The 23734-nt window shown below is 42.6% G+C and overlaps 9 protein-coding genes across 9 annotated transcripts; 5 read left to right on the top strand and 4 right to left on the bottom strand.

Annotated features, from left to right (window-relative positions):
• Window positions 1-7376: 7376 nt before the first annotated feature.
• EAE97_000639 (uncharacterized protein) lies at window positions 7377-9491 on the bottom strand. Its single transcript, XM_038871149.1, has 5 exons — window positions 8932-9491; window positions 8799-8851; window positions 8604-8677; window positions 8183-8517; window positions 7377-8105 (listed from the first exon to the last, which is right to left on the bottom strand). Exons 1-5 carry the CDS (start codon window positions 8981-8983, stop codon window positions 8095-8097), a joined length of 525 nt encoding a protein of 174 aa, XP_038738510.1. The 5' UTR covers window positions 8984-9491; the 3' UTR covers window positions 7377-8094.
• Window positions 9492-9837: 346 nt separating this feature from the next.
• On the top strand, window positions 9838-11674 carry EAE97_000638 (uncharacterized protein; the record flags this gene model as incomplete). The annotated part of the gene is made up of 3 exons (XM_038871148.1): window positions 9838-9996; window positions 10073-10864; window positions 10922-11674. The coding sequence occupies 3 exons, from the start codon at window positions 9838-9840 to the stop codon at window positions 11672-11674; spliced, it is 1704 nt and encodes a 567-aa protein (XP_038738509.1).
• A 331-nt stretch (window positions 11675-12005) lies between these two features.
• Window positions 12006-13702, bottom strand: EAE97_000637 (uncharacterized protein; the record flags this gene model as incomplete). Its single annotated transcript, XM_038871147.1, has 4 exons — window positions 12006-12701; window positions 12764-13263; window positions 13321-13448; window positions 13576-13702. 4 exons carry the CDS (start codon window positions 13700-13702, stop codon window positions 12044-12046), a joined length of 1413 nt encoding a protein of 470 aa, XP_038738508.1. The 3' UTR covers window positions 12006-12043.
• Window positions 13703-14239: 537 nt separating this feature from the next.
• EAE97_000636 (uncharacterized protein) lies at window positions 14240-15289 on the top strand (the record flags this gene model as incomplete). Its single annotated transcript, XM_038871146.1, has 1 exon — window positions 14240-15289. One exon carries the CDS (start codon window positions 14240-14242, stop codon window positions 15287-15289), a length of 1050 nt encoding a protein of 349 aa, XP_038738507.1.
• A 79-nt stretch (window positions 15290-15368) lies between these two features.
• Window positions 15369-15934, bottom strand: EAE97_000635 (uncharacterized protein; the record flags this gene model as incomplete). The annotated part of the gene is made up of 2 exons (XM_038871145.1): window positions 15369-15695; window positions 15764-15934. 2 exons carry the CDS (start codon window positions 15932-15934, stop codon window positions 15369-15371), a joined length of 498 nt encoding a protein of 165 aa, XP_038738506.1.
• Window positions 15935-16350: 416 nt separating this feature from the next.
• Window positions 16351-18465, top strand: EAE97_000634 (uncharacterized protein). The gene is made up of 3 exons (XM_038871144.1): window positions 16351-17478; window positions 17547-18138; window positions 18189-18465. Exons 1-3 carry the CDS (start codon window positions 16667-16669, stop codon window positions 18228-18230), a joined length of 1446 nt encoding a protein of 481 aa, XP_038738505.1. The 5' UTR covers window positions 16351-16666; the 3' UTR covers window positions 18231-18465.
• A 473-nt stretch (window positions 18466-18938) lies between these two features.
• On the top strand, window positions 18939-19665 carry EAE97_000633 (uncharacterized protein; the record flags this gene model as incomplete). Its single annotated transcript, XM_038871143.1, has 3 exons — window positions 18939-19121; window positions 19220-19365; window positions 19464-19665. 3 exons carry the CDS (start codon window positions 18939-18941, stop codon window positions 19663-19665), a joined length of 531 nt encoding a protein of 176 aa, XP_038738504.1.
• A 107-nt stretch (window positions 19666-19772) lies between these two features.
• EAE97_000632 (uncharacterized protein) lies at window positions 19773-20624 on the bottom strand (the record flags this gene model as incomplete). Its single annotated transcript, XM_038871142.1, has 6 exons — window positions 19773-19866; window positions 19942-19975; window positions 20034-20070; window positions 20123-20267; window positions 20326-20399; window positions 20451-20624. The coding sequence occupies 6 exons, from the start codon at window positions 20622-20624 to the stop codon at window positions 19773-19775; spliced, it is 558 nt and encodes a 185-aa protein (XP_038738503.1).
• A 363-nt stretch (window positions 20625-20987) lies between these two features.
• EAE97_000631 (uncharacterized protein) lies at window positions 20988-23302 on the top strand (the record flags this gene model as incomplete). Its single annotated transcript, XM_038871141.1, has 10 exons — window positions 20988-21250; window positions 21307-21342; window positions 21397-21413; window positions 21548-21589; window positions 21640-21664; window positions 21719-21782; window positions 21854-21904; window positions 21955-22468; window positions 22517-22554; window positions 22607-23302. 10 exons carry the CDS (start codon window positions 20988-20990, stop codon window positions 23300-23302), a joined length of 1746 nt encoding a protein of 581 aa, XP_038738502.1.
• Window positions 23303-23734: the final 432 nt, after the last annotated feature.

The raw sequence follows: 23734 nt of genomic DNA, 5'->3' as shown, positions 1-23734 counted from the left end.
AAGTACTAAGTGGTGCTCTATCGAGTAGCTTCTTGCTTCCTAAGTATAAAGTACTTGCGATGACGGATGAATGGATGAATAGATGAATGGATGTATGGATGTATGGATGTACAGTACGGAGTATACAACAAATCAAGAAGCAGTATGTGTGTATGTATGTGTGCCTAGGGTTTTTTCGGGCTCTTCACAGAAACTATTCTGTTAACAGCTACCGGTATCTAGAATCTAGATATTGTAACAGCCATTTTCCCTGAAACATTATCACCAGGGTCTCGGGCGCAAAAATACCTAGTAATTTTGCCCAAACACATCTCACCAATTCGATGCATCTTTTTCCGGTACACTTTTCGTATCTAAGGAGGGAAAAGATTAAATCCATGTACCTGGTCTGTCGTCAAGAGAGGAGAAATTGAGCCATTGCTCATCTTGGAAAATATCGCTTCCTCGCCAAAAAAAAAAAATTGATAAACAAAAAATCCACAGTGCAGACAGAGGAGTACAGTTAGTTTCTAGGTATGTTACATTATAGATGATCATTACGTTGTACTCGGTATAATGAATACAGACAGTCGGTATGGTCAATACAGTCAACACACAAACCTCATTAGATGAACACTTTTAATTGGTTTTACCCTCAACAACAGCTCATCGAAAATATACTTTTATACAAAATTGTTAAACTCCCTTGGCACTTCGATATCTGCAAAAATATATCCTAGCCTCCTAGCCCCCCAGCCTTCCAGCTTAGTTTGCCAAAAAAGATCTACACAGGCCTCTCCATCAAATCAATTTGAAAAGAGGGCTTAGTAGATGATCGATGTGAAACCTATTACTTTATTCCATAATTTATTTTAAACCTCTCTTCCGTTTGATTTCTCTCTCTTTCTCTTGCTCTTCCTCCATGCAGTCATATAGGCATCTAGTCTCTCATAGCATAGCCTCATAAATCGATTTTCTTCTCGGCTGCTTCGCTCAATCCTTCCAAAAGGGGCTTTAGGTACTCCGTAATTGTTAACTAATCCCTTTCACAATATAAGATTAGTCAAATTGGAGGTCGTACAATCCACCAATCTCATCCAATTCCAAGCGTGCCAGCACGCTTTCTAATCTTTGTGCTACCAATCGCACGTATCTAATCGTGCTCAGAGCTTCATCTGAGACTCCACGACCACGACTCCCACGAGCTTTCTCATGCCTTTCTGTCAAATATTCAGCTAGTAACAAGCCACAATAAAGACCATTCCTAGAGAGTCTTACCTCCTCAACACATGGTCATATCTCACACGTGAGTCAAGATACCTGCCAAGTTGGAATACCAGCAGTCAAACTCAGAGATGTGTTTAGAAACAAGGGTCAATCACCCAGCGTGTCTTATTTTTGAGCGTTACATCCGTCTAGACCCTAAACTCTATCTGCACAGGCATGCGACGCAGAGTTGCGAGCAATTTCCAAATACTTTGTTTCTGCATGAATAATCACAAACATTCAATCATGCGATGAAGCAACCCAGCAGCCCGAACAGACAGCCCTCGAATTGTAGTCAGGGGTCTCGCAAGTTCATCCCGAATAGAGACACTTGTTCTTAAAATGGATCGACAATCGAATCATGCAAAGGGTTCCTTCTACACGCCTTCTATTTTCCCAAGGCTGGACCGGATTGATAGCCCATGAGACCGCTATTTCAACCGTCCTCACGTTTTTCCAGACGGCAACTTGTTTAGCTCTAGGGAGCCCTGATGAAGTTCTTCTAGGTAATACCTTGAGTTCCCACGTGTATTGAGGATTTTCACTGGTAATAAGGCTGTTGTTTTGGAAGGCAAACTGTCAGACCGTTATACCATATCCGCATTATTGTTAGCAGACTTCTATCCTCAAAACCAATGATGATTAGGTCATTATTAGATGTACCAATGCCGTGCATCTTTCTTCCACTTGCCGATTGCAGCCGGGTTTCTTTTCTCCCCAACTTTCGCATCGGCAATACCGGAATACAGCATGCATTTTCATAAGCATTACCCAATACGTCGATGTATTATTTTTAAACGATCTCGAGAATACGACGTCATTTTTCATTTTCAGGCGTCAATGGAGCAAGCAATAATTGTCAAACAGAATGGAACGAGGCAACTGATCCAATGCAGCCCTACTGTACGAACCCGTAGCAGTCTCACACCTCACCCCCTTGGATGTAAAATGGATATTAGCCGGAATACTTCAGGTTCCTCTACATACTTTTAGACTTTTTCATTTCCGAGACAACCATAACCTTACAATTTCATGGCTTACATGTCCATGGCAAAGATCTCAAAGGTTCGAAAATAGAATTCATATAGACATGATATTATATATTATGTGCACAGACCACCATTGGGCTACGTGTGCGAATCCTCTCATCCATCCGGGCCTTTTAGGAGATTCAATCGATCTTCTAGAAGACACCAAGAACTCCAAATTTCCCTCTTCCTTGCCAACTTATTTCTGCAGCAATACGATCTTCCCCTTGGATATCATCTACCTTGACATTCCAAATCAGTTGGCGACGATGTTTCTTTCTAGAATAGTAGGATGTTTCAGTATCCTATCTTTTCACCCTTTTCACCCTTTTCACCCTTTCCACCCTTTTCACCCTTTTCACCCTTTTCCATTGCACGTTCAAGACTTTTAATTTTATCATTCTGCGAGTGGAAGACCAAGCATTCACGCACGCACAACACTCAAGCTGAGTGTGCTGAAAACGAGCTTTACCGCAAGAAAGCATTGATTTGAAGAAGAATATGCATTCCAGCAGACATCTATCACGAGGTGGATGATCATACATAAAACCTAACCCCTCCTTTTCAGCGAAACAAACACAGCCCGCATGCATAATGCAGACTCACAGCAGCAGCAGCACCCCACACATGCTGCGTAAGATGGAAACCAATCGCTCAACTTTCCCAAATTGAGCATTTTTAGACATCACGCTATGTTGTTCTATTTAAGATATTTCTTGTGCTTTGACCTGAAGATAGTTCTTCCTGACATGGTGATTGGCTCATTTCCATATTGATCGATTATAATAAATTTATGGGTACGACAACATCGAGATCTGCCTAGTATCTTTTCACACTTCAGCCAATGACTCTAGCAAACAAGTTTGATCTGCTGATTGGATAATACATTGAATATAGCTTTTTCAGTGATGTATATTAAAATGCAAACCCTAAAACGTAGAGTGGATACTCTACCGATCGTGAGAAGTATTTGTCAAACTTTAATACTATACGAGATACATTACTCGATAGTCCATCATGCATTTTTGATTTCGATTCGGCTGATTTCTGCATAGGAGTCAAAAGATCATTTTCTGCTGAGCTGTCCTCGTAACTACGTACATAGAAGATTTGATTTTCCAAGGCCAGACGCCCTGAGATGATATTTCCAAGCCCGAGGAAAGTTTTGCTAGGCATAAACTTTGGGCCCGTCATCCTTTTTTTGAAAAACTTGATGAGTACATTTCATCTGAAATGAACCTGTTTAGATGATACGACTACGATTAAGTTTCTTGAGTTCGTTCACGCCGAGCTATACTCTTGATCATTGCATCGGGACAGCTCTTTGCAGACAATGTGTCCGATGCCGATGATGCAGAAACCCAGGTCTATGATGGGAGTGATACGACAGTCTTGTCGAGATATTTCTGAGCTGTCTATGATTTGACGTAGTAGCTTTGAATACATCGCACGTGTTGAACAATGTTCGCACACATGTAACGAGTGTGCGAATTTAGCGTCAGCAAGCATCAGTCTGAGAAGGAAATGTACACGTATCTTATCCTATCCCGTTCTGTTCACATTATCGAATTTTGTACGTCACCTCCGAGACTATGAGCTTAGTGCATCGATTTTTGTGTCAATCTTGCGAACATGGCATACATGGGGTCCTTTCAACTGCGCAGATATTAAATCCACAATGAATCGGTCTGTTGTGTACACGTTCGTTCAGTCCTTGCTTCTTTTCCGTGCTCTATTTACACTTGTTTTGGTCTTGCGCATTGCTACACAATCTGGTGAGGTATGATGGATTTTTGATAAGATCCTCCAATGTGCTTCCAAATGTGAATGTGCAGTGTCCCACCATTTTCCTGTAGGAATCTTAACGATAGATTTTCAAAATATACTTGCGCATGTGCATATGCCATCACCTTGAAAGCAACCATGCGGATGAATACTACATCTAATGTATATATGTATATAAATATTGCCATCTTATATACCACCATGCTTCAAAGCTCCAGGCAATTTCTCCCGAGTATTTATTTTCATTCTATATAAACACTTCATACCTACCATCCCATCCCACACAAACTATCTCCTATTCTTAGCAGAAAAATCTCTCTTCCCATTCAACTTATTCCCCAGATCTCGAGACCTCATCCTCGATCCTGATACTTTTCATGCTCAAACACACCAAATACCCAAGTGAATATCCTGTTTTCATTATCTGTATCTACGATAAATAATATTGAATGTGAATCTACCGAATGAGGGGCGTACTATCACTGTAATCTTTCTTTCATATTCGAAATGGAAATTATCATCCTCCAACCTCCCTATTCGGAACTAATGCACCCCATATCTCTCGTCTCTGAACATCCGGTATTCATACCGTACCCTCAGGGCAACAGAGTAATCAAAACATGTAATCAAAACCTAGTTCTTCCTCTATTGATAATACTATAGACACATTCTATGGCTTTTCTGGTGTTGAGATATGATTACCTATCGAGTAGCAGTTCACTAGTGATTTCACTCAGTATTCAGAAGCGATTAATCTCACAATAACCACTCCATTTTATACCTTCTCGATACTCCTAAATTTCAATCCCTAGACCTATTCACCTTCAACCTCCTTCATCCATACCCATGTTCATATCCTCTCGCAGCAGGCATGGTATACATCATCATCGTACTCAACCCTAAACCCATCCCTAAATCCCATCAGTCAGGAATCCCCTACTCCAATACACCCACAAGGACCAAAATCCCCAGCGAATCCCAAGAAACTCAAAGCCAAACTCCAGATTACATTTCAGGTTATAATCCCAATCCCTATAAGTTGAAGTTGAATTATGGTGTTTGTTCAATAGTCTGAATCGTAGTTTGACAATAAGGATTTTTAAACCTTCAAATCACTAGAATATTTAGATCCTTTCGAATATCGCGTGTAATTACAACGTCAAATCATTCTCAAATTTTTAATTGCTTCAACTATTCAAATCCTTATACTGTTGAACTGTAATCCAAACTATTGAATACCCTGTCTACAACAGCAAGCATACTTTTGTTCCACACCACAAGCCGAACGAGGATTCGATATCGATTATTGCCAGATACAATGACTGTATCGATATACGGTTTCTCGAGGTGACGTATCATGTCAATATTTCAAGCTGTGAGTCTCCCGAGTCCCAACGAAAGCTGGGGAAGATGTGTAATATTAAGGGAGATGAACTGTATAAAGGCATATGTATGTTTATATTACAAGAGTAAAAAGAAACTAACAAGCACCTGTTAATGTAGAATGACTAGATTCCCTCTCTACTTTCACCTTCCCCTCAACATTGAATTAACCAAAACTGTTTACCACCTGGCCCTTTCCCTCCTAAAGTTTAAGTCCATGCCTTTCCCCTATCTTCACGGACGTCTGATAGTCGAATTCCTCACTACGCATTTCCTCTTCCCTATTCCCTGAATACTAATGATAATATCAATGTAATCAATAGTCTGAACTGCGACTCAACAATGTAAAGAGTTTGGATATTTAAAAGGAATTAGATATCTTAGAACAATTCAATGTTTTGATCAAATTCAACTTCTGAAGTGATTTGAATGTTTCAAATGATTTAGGGATTTGGTAGTCTTCGTTTGTGAATTGCGGTTCGAACTATTGAGTACGTTAAACACAATTTTCCATCCAAGAATTCCACACACATCTCACTCTCTCCTATCTACACCCAGATTCAAAGCTACTCCACCCACTAACGAGACATTCGCTAACTCTTCAATCGTCCAGATTTTTTGAATCTAGATATATATTCACAAACCATCACGAGCATTAACGAACAACGCCCGTTTGGCTTAGCGGTAAAGCGCATCACTAGTATTCGTGACAAAATCACGTGACATGATGAGATCCTAGGTTCGATTCCTAGAACGGGCAATTCCAATCATTGATTGTGACCATTCTTTTGTCAATTAGGTTGTTCCAAGCCCTCTTTCTTTTTATCACGCTGAGGATCGTGGGGGAGATTCATCTCCAGAGTGCCACTGTGAAGGTTTGAGAACGAAAAGGAAAAAGACAACAAGGTGAAGTGGGGTACTTCATTTGTGTTCGTGCACCAGATTGCATTTTAGTTAATGTGCTGGTGGGTGGGTGGAGAGGTTGGTGGAGACTGCACCAATTCCTGAGAATCCCTTTTGTTCGCAGCGCTGAGGTTCCCATCTGAATTCTAAACTTACTACGTATTTACACGGGACCTCAGAAGGGTGGTTGTAGCGCTAACAAAACAGCTCAAAAGCCAAAAAGGGTGCACTATCCCCTCATCTTTCGTTATGGACTACTCATCCCTGTTCGCAGAACCTACGTCTCGTCACCCACCAACCTTATAAATCCCCTTGTTCGAATTTATAAAAAAAAACATACAACAGTAGGGATTCGCTGGTGGTCACCCACCCAACTACTAATCTACCGATCTGAGGCTTGTGTATGGCAGAGCGGACGGGATGCCCAATTCTCCTCAGTCTATGGTCGTATGTGACAGAAGATCCTTCTTATGTTCCTGTATTTGAGAGCCTCTGCAGTGTATGCTGTTGTTGAACTACAAGCCTTACATACTAGCCGAACAAAATCTTACCCCTTCCGAATAATAATAATTTCGCAAGTTGAAGAGTCGAAGAATAGGTAGCCCACCTTGCGTAGAGTATCCCGCCATGTTCACTTCTTTGACTGCGTCATTGGCGGAAAATTCTTGTCAAAGAAGCCCGAGATATCAAACATCCAGTAAACCCACATGATCTGCCATCACTTACCTATTCATGCTCTTAGCTTCAAGCACATCCCCCCACGTGTGAATCCTTCTATTGAAAATCAAAGTGCATATGCAGATACTTGATCATGTATGCTTTGCAACAAACGCGTTCTTAATATTCCATCCAACCCCCGATTTGCTAATCAACGTTCCAAATTTCAGAAGTCAGAAACCCGAACCTCGGATATAACAACCCCAAGCAATTTCAAGCCAAACCGAAACCCCGAGGTGTGCCCACAAACTCCATTCTCGTGATCAAGATCAAGTAGTGAACAAAATTTGTTGCACATCTCATAAGTCGGACCGACCGCGGGCCGGTAAGGGGGCTGCAGATATCAGCGGACCATTTGAATGATTTGATAAAGTGGCCTGACTCGAGAGAGAGGACTATCTAGACATGGAGTAAACTTTATTAAACACAACAATAATCCATATATAAAGCTCTAGGACCTTACTTTTGTGGTAAGCTTACACGTGTATATACATGCTGTCCCCAAGCTTAGTTGAACCATGAGGTAGATTTTGATTGGATCGAGAAGAACACTTTGAACGCTCAATTCCAAGACCAATAAAGAGTCAACCGAATTGGTTGACTTATGAAAATCTAGTCATTAAGATGGCACTTTATCAAAGTAGAGGATGAGATAGAAACTTCAAAATCGGTGTTTTATACAGATATCAAGTTAAGGTTATTGATGTGTAAATATGGACGACTAGTCCGCAAAGATATTGGACAACAATAGCACTTTCACTTGGAGCACATGAAGAAACGTGGTGGAATATCTTGTAAACAAATCATCGTTTCCATGTAATGAGTTGAGTACACATGTGTGTCTCGAGGATCCACCAACCACATCATATCAATGCATCTAGATCCCTAGTTCTGCTGCAAGAGTTTCAACCATTGCTCATATCATGTCCTGCATCTGAGCATGTCATACTGTACTTTGATTTGGGTTGTAGTGTGTGAAAACATGCATTCCTCGCTATATTACTGATCTTCTTCCCTTCCCAATGCTTTCGAATCAAAATTGATCTACCACACACATTAGTGAATTTCACCCTCAAGTACCAACCCATTTTCTCCAAAACGGATTCAAAATCCAAACTCACCTAAAGTCATGCTCATAGAAACATCTGTATTCTCCACCATCTTTGTGAATTCCTCGAAACTAATCTTTCCATCCCTATCCAAATCTGCCTCCATAATTGTTTTATCAACAATCTGTTGCAACTGTTGATCCTTCAAATTACTTCCTACCATCATCTTCAAAACGATGAATAGTTCTCCATTGCTTATGTATCCATCACGATCGATGTCATAAACCTTGAATGCAAAACGAAGCTTTTGTTCCTTGTTTCCTTTGCTGCTGAATGCGCTGAGTCCACTGACGAATTCTTGGAAATCAACGTCTCCACCTCCATCTTCATCGAATATGGCAATCATTCTGGAAAAGGGAGATTAATCAGTATATGTACATCATTTTAAACATTGCGTGTGGACGGCAGATGAAGAGAAATAAGATAGACCAACCTGGTAGCTAGAGGATTCGACGAGATTTGCGGAAGACTGAGGAACTCCTCACGTTCAATAGTACCGGAATTATCCTATAGACATAGACTCCATTAGCCCTCCTGAGTTCCATATACTTCCCACACGTTCAACGGAAAACTCCCAGTACTTCCAACACACTGAGTACACCGACCGAGGAAACAGAATAGTGCGCACCTTATCCAACTTCATAAAACGTTTTCTTAATCTATCAACCTCATCTCGATCAACTGTTTCGCACCCAGAATTAGCGCGCAAGTCCTCCCAATAACCAACCAGACAGTAATTTAGAAGAATGTATTATTCGCACAGTTTGACCCTTGTACAATATTCTCCAACACTGCACTACTTGTATTTCCCATATTGACGGATTGTGTTTGTCTGGTATGTGATTATGTATGCGGTAGGTAGGTAGGTGTTTTTTTTCGTAGCAAGGCCAATCGAGTAAAGGAGGTGGAGGTAAGCTGTTGAAGTAAAGGCGGTCGGTCGCAAGAGAAAGGCTTGAAGAATAGGGTGAATGGAGTAAAGGACGTGGTCGCAGTAAAAGAGATAGTCGCAAACCCAAGTAGTAGGTAAGGTTGTTGAAGTAAAGGAGGTGATTGGGGTTGATCGCGAGACTGGGGACTAGATAGGTGATAAATTTCCTTAGAAGGGCGGGGAGAGAGGCTGAAAGTAAGATGCGAGATTCGATGATGTCCAAAGTAAGGTATTGTTTTCCTTCCGAATCAGATTGATTATCGATTTAACGTATTAACTTTCTATTTCCTGAGGGATCGTATTATATTTCCCCCCAATCCTCAATGAATTTTGGAGATTGTATTGTAAGTTATATGGGATATGTATCGAGGTTATCAATATAACACAATAGGGTCAAATCTCCTATCGTCAGAAGTTTGATATGACAAGGATCCTTAATCTAGTATAGTTTGCAAATGTTCTTTGTTGTTGCCTTATACAGTAACCAAATCAGGCCAACATTACCCAAATTAGAGTTATTGACACATTGAACCAGGAAAAATTTGCTTGTATCACGAACGTCGGAACGTGGCAAAGGTACAGTTTTCTATCATCAAAATATTCCAACTGACATCGAATTTCAATTCAAAAAATGGATTAAACATTCAGTCATGAACAGTTTTTTATTTTATGAATTTTTTACGCGTTCAAATTGCGTTGTCGCGTTAATTTTACATATCGGAGTCATTCCATCATCAACATGAGGACACAACCGGCTGGCAGGGTGGTGCGCCAAAAGAAGCTCAACAGATCCACCCATCAACAAATTCTACGAGAAGACCAAATAGAATCTGCCGAATATGATTCATTACAAGGTCAATATAAAGTCGAGACTGGTGTCGAAAAAGCTGAAGAAAATGTTAGTTATCACGTGCTCGATCTTACCATATAATCACGTGATATATAACATATACTTACTCTTGTATCCCGAATAGGAATACCATCTTCAAGCTGCTCTGGCGGGCCACACTTCGGGTGATAAGGATGCACCACAAGAGATTCCCGCCCCTCCTGCAGAAGAAGGTACCGACATTGACTATGAATCATTATACTCAAGGAAATTTGACAAACCTGCTACCTATATCCGCTTTTCACAAACCGTGGAAGAATGTACTGGTTGCCAATATAACATGACTACCGAAGATGAAATTTTTCTAAAAGATTATAACAAAAGGAAAACCCTTTCGAACCAACAGCTCTCGGAAGATAATTTTGAAAAGCTCATGGAAATTTTCGAAGAAACTGCTGAAAATAAAACCCCGTGGGCCTCAATAGACAAGACATTGGTGAGTTTTGAGACCATGAAAGAAGTCATCAAGGAACGAGGAGAGGAAAAGATCTTTGGTCATCTGAAGGAATTATATGAGTATTGGAAGTCTCGACGGCAGGCCTGTGATAATCATGGCATTCAGCCTAGTCTGAAGTTTGAAACTCACCAAGATCAAGATGAAGGCGATCCATATGTTTGCTTCCGGCGCCGTGAAGTAAGAGCTACCAGGAAAACCAGAGCAAGAGATATGCAAATCACAGATAAAGTTAGGAGACTGAGAAAGGAAATGGAAGAAGCAAGGGACCTGATTAAAATGGCGACTGAACGCGAAACTTATAAGAAAAAACTCTTGCAATGCGAACGTTCCGTGTTCGAATCTCGTAGTGAAATCAAGAGCCTCAAGATCAAGCTGGGTATCAAGAGTGATCCTGATGACGAGCTTCTCATCAATCAGAAGGTATGCATAATCTCGACCACTGGAAGAGAGTTCGAACATCCTACTGACAATTCGAAGCCACAGAAGAGGAAGGCCATGGACTTCCAAAATGTGCAACGCCAGCCAGCTCCACTTCGTATTCCACCTCGCCCTGATGGTCGCGGAATTGAAATGGATATGGTACAGTTAAGTCATGTGCTGGCCCAAAAGGAGAACATGCTGCAAAGAGAGCTCGAGGAGAAATCCGCACAGCACATCAAGTGGAATGAGAACTTCATCGACTGCACAAGGGAACCACTCCTACCAGTTGAAGGACAAAGCTCGAATACGAGCTTTCGCCCAGCAACAGCTCAATACAGTCAGTATTTACTGACGCCACCATCATCTGTGACTTCCGACTCATTTGATCAAGCATCTCCAGTGAGCCAAGAAAAACCAGACGCGGTGACCGTGCGGTATAGTACACCTCCAGAAGAAGATGATCGTCGTTCGCAGCCAGCATATCGGAGACGAATTGGCCGAGGTGGTCGGTTGTGGATAGACCGGAGAGGAATGTCTACAGCTGTCAACAAAAGCATGGAGAGGAAATCTGATCGTTGGAAATATGACGAGGATGAGGATGAAGATGACGGACAGCCTGTATACGAGGTAGACCCGTATGATACCAACCCTCTACGTTTTAGATCCACAATACCTCTTTCTGGTCATTTGTATCCGGATGCACATCGGCGAAGCATGTTCCAACATCAATCGCAATCGAACAGGACTGGTACTGGAGGTAGTCCTGGTAACAACCGAGCAATCGGGCCTCCAATCCATCATAGTAATTAGGAATTTTCTTTTTCACGACAACTGGGTTGTCACTTTACCAGAAGCGGCTCCATTGTGAGGCTTCTTTGTAAAATCAACTTCTGCAGGGTTCAACGGGCAATGGGGGGTAGGGGCGTTACCCAGGGAAAGGGCTGAGCGTTGATTTGTTGTCATTAGAAGTTTTGTCCGAAAGTACCCAATGAGGGTATCTAGGCGACCTATGTGTATTTTAGCGCTCACGATCGAGCAAAAGATCATTCTGAAATGATTATAGAGGAGTCAAATATGACGCCCAAATAATAATCTCCTCCAAAAGCACTCCCAGAGCAAAATGAAAAGCTTCGTGACCTACCAACCAAAGTGTTCTCGGCATCAATTGAAATTGACATTCTACCTCGAACGTCCCTTTTTCTTTGGCTGTTCCATGTCTTCTCCTTTTCTCTTTGCATTTTTCATCGTTCCCTCCTTTGAAGGCGCAAGCCTCATACGATGGTTACCACCCGAAAATGTACCTGCTTCTTGAATTGCTGCTCGTAACACTTTCTTCTCTCCAGAGCGTACTTGAATCGCCATCGCGGTTCGAATTGGGAGATTCACATTCTTGAGAAGATCTTCGTCCTCTTCAAGAGTAGTCGAGTACTCATTTTCTCTCGCTTGTAACAAAATTGCTAGGACCTGGCCTGCGAGCTCCGTGGTAAGTTTGGAACGGCTTGGTAGACTGCTCTCTGAGTCTAAGATTGCTTTAAGATGACTTTCGTCAACAAGTAAGAGATACAGAAATGCCAAAAGCTCATCTGGTATACTTGGCTCATCTGGACTAAAGTGAACGAGATCAAACGACTCATCATAGATCCCTTCTCGTTCGGCCAAATCAAGACGAACTTTCAACTTGTCTTGGGTGAGCTTTGGCAACGACGGATGAACCTTGCCATTCCGGAACAAGGAAACAATGAGTTCCGCTGAGATCTCAGCGACATCGTATGTGGAGTATCCGTCTGTGACATAACCGTATCTTCTTAAGAGATCAGACCTGGGAAGCTGGCCATAACTAAAAGTCTCTGTCAGTAAATCATAAACGCAGCTAAAATTGAGAATGAGGAAAAGACGAACTCGTTGAATATTTCTTCCCCTTTCGCAATAGGTTTGATTGCTCGCATCTCTAGTTCCTCATTATCGCAGATCAAGCGGGCATTGTTCCTGTCTGCATCTGCATTGAGCATGTCGGCCAGCGGAATCATAGATAATATGGTTTTTTCATCTTCCCCATCATCGGAAACCAGGTCATCTGCCGCTTCTTCTCCTTTGCCCCCGGAGGTTGGACCATCGGAGGGATCTGGTATGTCGAATGCATATGCCATGATAACAGAGGCTACTTTGTGACACATCTCCGTGCTAGAATGCTGTAAGCCTTGCGGAGTTATGTAAGTTTTGAACATATCTTCAGCACCCTGTTTTCCGATTTTCTTCACTACTGCACTCGCTTGCAATTCTGCGAGCTCGCTATCTGACCAGAACACCAAGCTGTTCAGTTGTTCTGGTAGTATCGCGAGGTATGGAGCCCACTTAGAATCGTCTACTTGTCCTTCCGCCATGAGTATTGAGGTGAGCGCCTGAAATCCAGTCAATCATTGTATTCGAATCTCATTGAGACGCCCATCACTACTTACCAGCCAGCTTGGAATCTTCTCTGAAAGCCGTTTCGAAATCGCAAGGGGCTTCGCATTCTGAGCATTTAGCACGGCACTGCGAGGGATGCTGAAGATGATCTCGTCGTCATCAATGTCTTCTATGGCCACTGTTACATGTCAGCGAGAGATCCTCTTCGGATCACTTCATAAAAATCAACAGAAAGCAGACAGCGGCTCTTTGATCGAAGCCATACCGCAATAGTAATAGAAATGTTAAGAAAGAATGGATCATACCGACACCTCGCCCTCGACCTTCCTGACGGAGGTCCACCAAGGCCATCTTTGGATTAGTCCGGATACCCATTTCTTGGAGCCATGCTGAGAAAGTTGCTGTTCTAGCTTCAAAATCGTCGACGTCCATAATTTCCGTACACTGACTTATGCTGCTGAAAAGATAATGTACGTGGTTGTGTGTAATGTAGTAACAGAATTGGCGCAAGTAATAGTGAGTACTGTAATTTCTAAACTCGCACCAAAGCGACAAGTCGCTAAAATAAACCGAGCAAATCAAGGGGCCCTAGTCCTGATAGGGACAGAATGTGGGGCATTGCAAGGTCAGCAGGAAAAATTTCGCACTCTTGTAGTTATTGATTGAGTTGAATGAAAAGTGCTAGTATCATATGCTGCATTAATTTTATCAATTGTGCACATATACTGATTAAACCGGTCTAGATATTGGTTGTGCTACTCAGATATTTGAAAGCATCAGGTTACCTAGCAATTCTATATATTGCGCTTACGTTACTTATTTTCAGTATAATCCTTATCGATTAGTTCTATTTGTGATTTTCAGCCTTGTCTAATTTAGCGGCCGTGGGCATCGGTCTTATCCATTTCATCGTCGACCCCTCCTTGATTTACATTTTATTGTTGAAATTTATAAAACCCAACAGCCAAGATGATTGCTATAGGGCTTGAAGGTAGTGCTAACAAATTGGGTGTTGGTATTATATCACATCCTTCCAAAGGCAAACCAGCCGAAATTCTTTCCAATATTCGACACACCTTTGTTTCGCCTCCAGGAGAAGGTTTCCTACCAAAAGATACTGCGAAGCATCATCGATCATGGGTCGTAAAACTTGTGAAGCAAGCTATGGCGCAAGCCGGAGTGAAAGTATCTGACATCGACTGTATATGTTATACGAAAGGCCCTGGCATGGGAGCACCTCTCCAGAGCGTTGCTATCGCAGCGCGAATGCTCTCTCTGTTGTGGGGTAAGGAGTTGGTAGGGGTAAATCATTGCGTCGGGCACATAGAAATGGGCCGAGAGATTACTGGGGCACAAAATCCGGTTGTTCTATATGTTAGCGGAGGAAATACACAAGTTATTGCATATGCAGAGCAAAGATATCGAATTTTTGGAGAAGCGTTAGATATTGCAGTTGGTAACTGTTTGGATCGTTTCGCAAGGACCCTGGAAATTAGCAACGACCCTGCACCAGGATACAATATCGAACAACTAGCAAAGAAGGGAAAGGTATTACTGGATCTGCCATATGCGGTGAAAGGAATGGACTGTTCGTTCTCTGGAATCTTGGCAAGCATTGATATACTCGCGGCGGAACTCAAGGCGAACCCAGAGCAAAAAGATCCAGTCACTGGAGAAGTTATTACCACGTCAGATTTGTGTTTCAGTCTACAGGAAACTGTGTTTGCGATGCTGGTGGAGATCACAGAACGAGCTATGGCTCATGTAGGGAGCAACCAAGTCCTCATCGTGGGAGGCGTAGGTTGTAATGAGAGGCTACAAGAAATGATGGGGTTGATGGCAAGAGATAGGGGAGGAAGCGTTTTCGCAACCGACGAACGTTTCTGCATTGATAATGGTATAATGATAGCACAGGCTGGACTTTTGGCGTACGAAACTGGCTTCAGGACTCCATTGGAAGAGAGCACTTGTACTCAGAGGTTCAGAACGGATCAAGTCTTCGTCAAATGGAGAGATTGAATAATATATTAAGAACTTAATCCTGTCATCTCAAGAGGGGGCTCACAGACTTGCGTATCGCTGCTCCTACTTTGACTGATTAAAATCCATCATCGGAGTCATCATCTTCCTCAATTATGATCTGCGCCGATAGCCCGTGCTCGTCCTTCTTTCTGCCTCTATCCTTTTCCAGCCATCCGGAATATCTCTTCTCTACAGAAGGGTCGACCTTCCATTTCGATGGATCCGGTTTCGAGTTTCTCTTCTTATGTTCCCGTGCGGCGCGTATCGATGCCACAGAAAGATCTGTGTCTTCAGGGCCTGATGTCAACTTGAACAGTGATGCGAGTATGCTGGAGGAAACTCGTAACAACGAACCTGTGATCAAGCCGATGACGATTGCAGACCCCAAGAATATGATGATGATCTGATAACTGTTAGCCATAATCCATCAATTTGTTATTGCATCAAGCTTGCCTCGAATTTCGCTATTACTTTCAGAGGAAGAAACATAGCAGAAACCATAGAGTTTCCTAAATGTAGCAGTGGGGCCAGAGCAATCCTAAGAATAGCCAATAGCCAACTGGAAATAACAATAATTGGCAAGGAAATATAATAGAAAGTGCTTCCTATAATCGACGGCCATGTTGTATATGAGAGTTCCATTATGAATAATGACTGAGTTGTCTGAAATGACAGGGAGATGCAAGGCTGACAGATCAGATCTGGTCTACAGCTGTGATCTAATGCTTAATAAGTAGAACTTGAAATATTCTTGAAAATTCTCATGGTTTAATAAGCCTTTCACGGGTATGTTTTTGCTGTAACTGAGTGGTGATAATGATGTTTGATTAAACAGGACTACAACAATTTGGGTAATACCACCACTACCTCTGTACCGATGTGTGATAAAGGAAAGAATGGAGGAATAGAACAAGAGAAGAACGAAAGAAGCTTTAATGAAGGCACAGACCAAGTCAGCTACTGTAACAAGGATTCAAAGCATCGTCGCAATTTTTGTGGGTTGGACTTCAATAAAGCTGATTGTGGGGTTGAAGGAACAAACCTTAAGGAAGGAATCAACTTCCAAGGTTCGCTCCAGAATCTTTTCCTCGAAAGAACCATCCCAATTTTTTTATTGTATTTAAAACCTCAAGCTCAAATTTCGATTATTTCTAAGATACCCTTTAACAAGTACAGGCCATTCAGATTCGTGGAACAATATATTCATTTCAAATCATAATCAAAAATACTTATTTACAACTCATGAGATAGCTTTGCTCCACAGGCCGTTCCCCTCGACCCGCTGCCTTTCTTTTCCTTTAAAGGGCTCTCACCCCCCCGGAAAGGAATCATTTTTTTGAGTGCGTTGGTTAGAATCACACGACCACTGTCATAATGGGAAATACACCCTCTACCAACACGAGGCCTACTGCTTCTACACCTCATTCGCATTCTCCCGCACCTTCGAGCCATAGTAATGACTCATCAAGAACATCCTCAGCTCGCAGAGATCCAAGGAATTTGATACACGCGCATAGGACTGCTGCGAGAGCAGAGCCTTCTCTTGCACAGGCTCACGGATCGAATGTCACACACCGCCCGCGCAATTCCCAATCACACCCTGCTGCACAATTCAATAATTCTTTGCCGAATTCGGGAGTTAATACACCTTCGGCGCATGACAGAGAACCACAAGTAGGCCTGCAATCACATAGACATGAACCAGAGACAGAAAAGATCGCCGTGAGAGATCAGCCAACCAAGCCAGTTGATGTTCCCATGCCATCCTCCAATTACGACGCTGCAACGTCCAGATCCCATTCACATTCCCTATCAAGCCCTCAGGCCACATCTGTTGACCCTTCTGGTCCCCCCATTCAAGATATGTCGTATCATCTTTCGCGACCTCCGAGGCTTCCACTGCCAATTGAAGAGGAAGTGCACACCCCAGGGTCGCCTCTAGTCACACCGGCTGATTCGATCGCCCCAGCTTTAGACATAGATGCTCTGGACAACGAACCACCGCTTGCAAGACGGAATTCGACGTTGAGTAGTACGACGATAGATGAAGAGGACGCCGAGGAAATTCAAATCGATCGGACCAAGGCAACGGTACCAACGTTGTTCGAGTGGAGAGAAGGCGGAGAGAAAGTTTATGTAACTGGAACCATATTTCAGTGGAATAAGAAGCAAAGATTGAGTGCAGTGTGAGTTCTAGTCTTTCCAATGAATCCCTTGAACTCCAAGATTTTAACAGTACACTAATATTTCCCAGAGAAGGGGAGCCGGGACTTTTGAAAGCGATAATTCATGTACGACCTGGAACTCACCACGTTCGATTTATTCAAGATGGCATTATGAAGTGCTCAGCACTTCTTCCAACCACTGTCGATTTCGGCAACAATCTAGTCAATTATATCGAAGTCAGCGCCGATGACCTGCCTCATGATGAGAGTTCTGTAAATATACCTAGCGAACCAATTGGAGGCTCGGAAACCAAGTCTGAAATCACCCAGCCCGAGCCAGTGCCTGCAGAGGAGAGGTCGAAGCCGAAGCCAGTCTCCAAGATGAAGCGCGCAATCTCCCAGAGTCGATTTACATCAGAAATCCCACAATACCTCATAGATATGGATAAACCCGAAGACTCCAAGGAATACCGGTACGCAATTGCTGCTATAGACAAATTGCCTCCTCCACCTACTCTCCCAGGATTTTTGGGAAAACCTATCTTGAATGCAAATGCACCGATGAAGGATGACAATAGTGTTCTCATTATGCCTAACCACACTGTTCTCAATCATCTAGCTACGAGCAGCATCAAGAACAATGTTCTTGCTGTTTCTGCCACTACGAGATATAAGCGAAAGGTACGGGAGCGTCTTTACCAATTTATGTTATATACTAATTCGCAATGTAGTATGTCACAACAATCATGTATAAGCCTACAGCGGAGGAATAAGAATAAGAATAAGAAACAGCAATGCGAGATGTTATAGTCTATGAATAGTGAACCTGGTGGACCTGGATACCAACGAAAATCATACCTGCATCGAGTAAGTAACAGTTTGAGCAGATCAGCTTGCTTCGCATGTTTTCCCGATGGCAAACTACATGCAGAATACTACAATAAGAAAATTAACCACAAATAATGATCTAATTATTTACACAATGTTTAGATGTTGACAGTAGCAATGGCAAATGCAGTACACAATCCACTTGTAATTGCAATCTCATTAGACTTCATTAAAGCGCACTCGAAGCTACTTCCTAGTACTCCCGCATAAATCCCACCTACCCCTTATCTATTTTAAGCTTATGTACCCATCCGATCTCTCCCCGCTAATAGCACGTGCTGATAAGCCCCCGCTTCCTGCGATAAGAATTTTTTCGAAAAAGTTGATGCCAAGAGAAAAACAGTATCGCGGAGGTATCACAAGCTTTCCCCAAGTCTCCAGCGCAAACATCATCAAGTCGCATGTTGCACAATCCAAAATACGAGACTCTGTCATAAGTACTTCCAAGCTGAATCTTCCGAGAACTAAGTTCACATCACTCCGTTTATTCGAATATCTTTTGAGACACCTGCCAGCGAAAGTCAAGTAATCCTTGAATCTCAAGCTCTCGAGCTCGAACACATCCAAGTTCGCAATTTCACAAGCTCGTCACTATGCGCACACAGCCAAATATTATAATAACAGGTACGCCTGGTGTAGGAAAAACTACTCATTGCGAACAATTGGCTGAGAGCACCGGATTGAAACATTTGAGTGTCAATGATGTGGTTAAGGAGAAAGGGTGTCATGAGGGCTGGGATGATGAATTGAAGACTTGGATTGTGGATGAGGATAAGGTTGGTCTGATTTCTTTTGCGAGCTTGACAGGAGATTCATCTCAATGGATTGTTGAGACTTTATGGGGGGTTTTGGCTAATTGATTGAGAATCTATAGTTATTAGATGAAATAGAAGAAGACGTCAAGCAAGGCGGATATATCATCGATTGGCACGCTTGCGAATTATTCCCGAAAAGCTGGATTGATTTGGTGGTTGTATTGAGGGTGGATTCGACGCTGTTGTATGATCGGCTGAAGGCGAGGTATGTTTTCTCCAAGTTTATGCGGATGGAGACTGCATCTAGAATGTAATAACGATAGGGAGCGATGATCGAGAAAGCTAACTTTAATTCAAATATAGAAATTATCCAGAAGCCAAGCTACAAGAAAATCTAGATGCGGAAATTATGGAGGTTCTACTTGATGAAGCGAGAGAGAGTTATGATGAGGAGATTGTGGTGGAGCTACGGAGTGATACAAGTGATGAGGTGGAGAGTAATGTGGAGAGAGTTGAGGCATGGGTCAAGCAATGGAAGAAGGATCACGCGGAGGATGAGCAGTGATATTTTTTTAGGCATCGATTATTGTTGCTCAGTCCATGAGGTGCTATTGAGCTTCAGAGAGCACTATCTATCTGTCACTTCATTCCCTTTCCTCCGTTTATTGGACTCTATGCTTCTTCTTGCAGCCATGTCTTCAATTTCTCGAGTGCTCGGAAACGATGAGAGATTTTGTTCTTCTTAACTTTCTCCATCTCGGCGTATCTAAAGGGGGCGGGGTCAATATCTATGTGATATGATGGAATAAATACACAAAGTGGAATAGGAAAGAGTTCTTACGTTTGACCTTCATACTCGAAAATAGGATCCCAACCTATGAGTCAAGGAATGTTAGTAAAAAGAGGTCTTTTTAGTGGTGCAGTAGAACATACCAAATGCAGCTGGACCTCTTGCAGGTACGATCTTGCCCTGAGAATTGTTAGAGCCATACGACGGCACGCAGGAATATGGGGGAACTCACGTCTGTTCTTCCTTGAAAGATAATAGGTTCATGGCCCGGGCCTTCAGAATAGGCAAATGTACACACTGCTTGTGCAGATTTATCTGAAAATCCAGCAAGCATATTATTCAGTCCATCATGACCTAGTTTATCCATAAACCATTTACTGCCTTTCATTAGTGACCGAAACACTCTCAATGTAATTCTTGATTGGGAAATCCTACATATATGGACCAGGCAATTCCTTTAATGCATTGAAACATAAACATGTATCCTCAACTAGCACTGGACCTTGAATCTACATTCGATATTAGCAATACTGGCAAGGCCGGCGAACACGAAAACACACAATTTCTGCAGCTCTTCGGCATTTATCGCTAGAGATTTCCTCAATAGTTCCTTGAATCTCAACGAGGTCGAGAGATTGACTTTGAAGGTCAATAGTATCGCCCAAAATAGCTTTCACCTCGACAAGTTTGTTTTTGTTGCCGGTGATGAAATTGAGGGTTTTGGGAGGAGCCATGATGAATGGAGATGTAAAGATTTTCCTTATGCAGGAAAGGTAATTGTTGACGAATGAGCGTGTGAGAGTGCAAGTTCAAGAAGTGATGTAAAATCTTAAGCTTTATAAAATGTTGTACCTTTAAATTCCTTCCCTTGAATTGTATTGTGATATATACGAAGCTTCGACTCGTCCGGTCAAAAGGTAGTGCAGCTGCATTGGCGAATATGGATCGTGCAATCCCAGCACCGCACCACATCCACAAAAACTGGTGGCGGCATACATAGACTCCAACAACCACACCGAAAAATCCTAGCTAATGGGGAAGGTAATGATTATATTACTCAATTGACCTCATCTTTCAACAATAGTTTATCTTCCATCATGGACGATTTCTATCAGCCCCTCACGAATTCCACCGATGCCATTAACACCTCAAAATCCGGAGGTTTGATTACAAATGCCCTCACAATTATTCGCTCGGTGCCGTTGCCTGTTGTTCTTAGTATCGCTTTAGCACCGGCACTTCTGGTTGTAGCAACTAGACTACTGAGCGAGAGGCCGTCGGAAAAGCAAAAGGGGAAGGATGGAAAATCGGTTTGGATGCCGGCTTATTGGGTGCCAGGGCTGGGACATGTGGTTGCATTGTACGTCTCACGTGCCATATAGGGGTAGTGGAATTTCGAGACTGATGAAAGGATAGTTTGGCGAATGGAGAGAAGTTGGCTAGCGAATTAAGGTAGTTATAATCCTGAATTATGGCAGTATAGAATAGATGCTGACAAGTGTATAGAGACCAAAGTGCTCATGGTGAGTTCAGCCCAACACGTTTCCCGAGGCGGGAAGTTTTCATATTTGGAGGCCTTTGGACTCTCATAATTTATAATTGAGGGCATTGCAATGCAATCTTTAAACGTTACATAGGTACTGATGAACTGAGCCAGGTATATTTGCGCTTAATCTCGGAGGCTCTACCCATAATATCAGTAAGTCGCTTGCATTTTCCGAGTAGCCATTCAAAAACTGATCAATATAGTCTCAAATCCAAACTTGGTAAAGGCGTAAGTATATGAGCGTGGGCATATTCATATCCAAGATCACTAATGTTGTATTAGAGTACTACAGAAGAGGGAATCAGATGTTGCATTCAAGACTGTTGCGTTAGATCTATCAACGAAGGTAGGTACTTCACAGTCACAAAATTGAAAACCATGAGTTGGCATAGCTTGTGTTGCTAATAAATATCTTAGTTTTTTGGACTACCCAAAAAGGCAAAGAAAGTATATATGGACAACTGGGAGGTAAGACTGCTTCATTTTCAATACCACACCAAGCTAAATATTGTCACAAGGAATACACATCTGTTTTCACTTATCTCATGAAAGAACCATATCTAAGTAGCATGCTGGACAAAACCATACGCAATCTTGAAGAACTAATTCCACAGATGGTTTCATTCATGGACAGTGAGATAGATCAACATCCGTGGGAGAAATGGGCAAATGCGGAGTACATTTCAAACAACGAAATGGAGATTGATCTTATGGCCTTGGTACGAGATATACTTGGGCATGCTTCTGTACCATCTCTTTTCGGACGTGAATTTTTGGATAATAATCCACATGTCCTGCACGATATTTATGAAATGGATCGTGGTATGATGTATTTCATCATGGGCCTTCCATGGTTCACTCCTTGGCCTGCTGTTGCTAGAGCTCATTATTCTCGCTCCCAAATTCAACAAAGTATGACCAAATTTCAAGAGGCTCTTGATGCTTCAGTCGATGGGAAGCAAATGGACTCCTCATGGGGTGATTTAGACGACGTTAGCGACTTCATCCTGAAGAGACATGAATTGTTTAGAAGTAAGATCACAGAAAACTTCATCCTTATAACAACTGACATTATGGTAGAACATGGCTTAAACCCGAATGAGCGTGGAGATATATCTGTAAGCTCACATTTCTTCCGCCTCTTAAGTCACTATCTAACATTATCATTAGGTTATCTGGGCTCTCATAGTGAACTCTACCCTCATCGTCTACTGGCACCTCCTTTACATCCTCTCCACTCCCGGGCTCGCCGATAAAATCCGCGCCGAGATCTCCCCCTATGCAACTGTAACCCCTGGCGAGAAAATCGGCTCTATTTCAGAAGCACCACGCATCCACCTCTCTCACGAAGAGCTATCCAAAAAATGCCCCCTTTTCAAATCCACCTATCTAGAAGCCTCACGTTTATCTTCCCAGCCCGTATCTCTTCGAAAACTGGAAAATGATATCACCCTCACCGATGCATCATCTGGCAAGGACACTGACAAAACTACCTACACGCTCCACAAAAATGAATACGTTACCCTCCCCCACGACCTCCACATGCGCGACCCCTCATACTTCCCCTCCCCCGCCGAATTCAACTCGGAGCGTTTCCTCGTCACCGATGAAACAGGCAAAACATCCGTCGACCCCCAAACCATCCGTCCCTATGGTGGCGGACCCAGCATGTGCAAAGGACGCGTATATGCCGAGCGAGAATGTTTGGCTTTCGTAGCAGGGATCCTTATGTATTGGGACATCGGACCCGTTGCGAAGAAAGGGGAGAAGAAGGGTAAATGGACGATTCCCAAGATGGTAAAAACCAGTGCGGTGTGTTTGCCGGATAAAGAAACGAGGGTGAGGATTAAGAGGAGAGAGGTTTGATTGAGGGTGAGTTGTAGGTTTTTAGCTTGTGATTAGAGATGTAAGGGAAGGGTATCGCGGAGAATAGCGACGAGAATTTCAATTTGAATACAGCGATGGATGACTACCTATTGAATTGTGATCAATAACATTGAATGTAATAAACCCGCTACTGAGATAGTAACTATCAATTATCAGCTTTCACCCAAACATGCTCGTTCAGTCAGCGTTCAAGACATCATCTTCACCCCAATGACGAAAGACGACTCACGTCCCCCCTCCTTTACAAGCAGAAACAAGAATCATCCGATAAAACTAGCGGAAGCTCCTGCTACAGTTAACATCAATGTTTTGAATCAATCGTCAAGTAATACAGTTTGGCCAAAGCCAAATAATGATTTCCTCCTGGATATCGAATGAATGGAGGGTCAGAAAAGAGGCAGAGTGGAAAAG

This window comes from Botrytis byssoidea, assembly GCF_014898295.1.
Source record: "Botrytis byssoidea strain MUCL 94 chromosome Unknown BBYS_001, whole genome shotgun sequence".
NCBI lineage: Eukaryota > Fungi > Ascomycota > Leotiomycetes > Helotiales > Sclerotiniaceae > Botrytis > Botrytis byssoidea.
The sequence above is the reverse complement of the archived record's forward strand: the minus strand, read 5'-3'. Positions and strand labels throughout refer to the sequence as shown.

Excerpts from the sequence above, each read along its gene's own strand:
- EAE97_000639 (XM_038871149.1), bottom strand. The coding sequence starts at position 8,983 with ATGGGAAATACAAGTAGTGCAGTGTTGGAGAATATTGTACAAGGGTCA. Across the intron at positions 8,852-8,931 it reads TATTGTACAAGGGTCAAACT|TTGATCGAGATGAGGTTGAT; the intron begins GTGCGAATAATA and ends GGTGCGAAACAG. Across the intron at positions 8,518-8,603 it reads TCGAATCCTCTAGCTACCAG|AATGATTGCCATATTCGATG; the intron begins GTTGGTCTATCT and ends TCCCTTTTCCAG.
- EAE97_000634 (XM_038871144.1), top strand. The coding sequence starts at position 16,667 with ATGGGAAATACACCCTCTACCAACACGAGGCCTACTGCTTCTACACCT. Across the intron at positions 17,479-17,546 it reads AAGCAAAGATTGAGTGCAGT|AGAAGGGGAGCCGGGACTTT; the intron begins GTGAGTTCTAGT and ends AATATTTCCCAG. Across the intron at positions 18,139-18,188 it reads CTACGAGATATAAGCGAAAG|TATGTCACAACAATCATGTA; the intron begins GTACGGGAGCGT and ends TTCGCAATGTAG.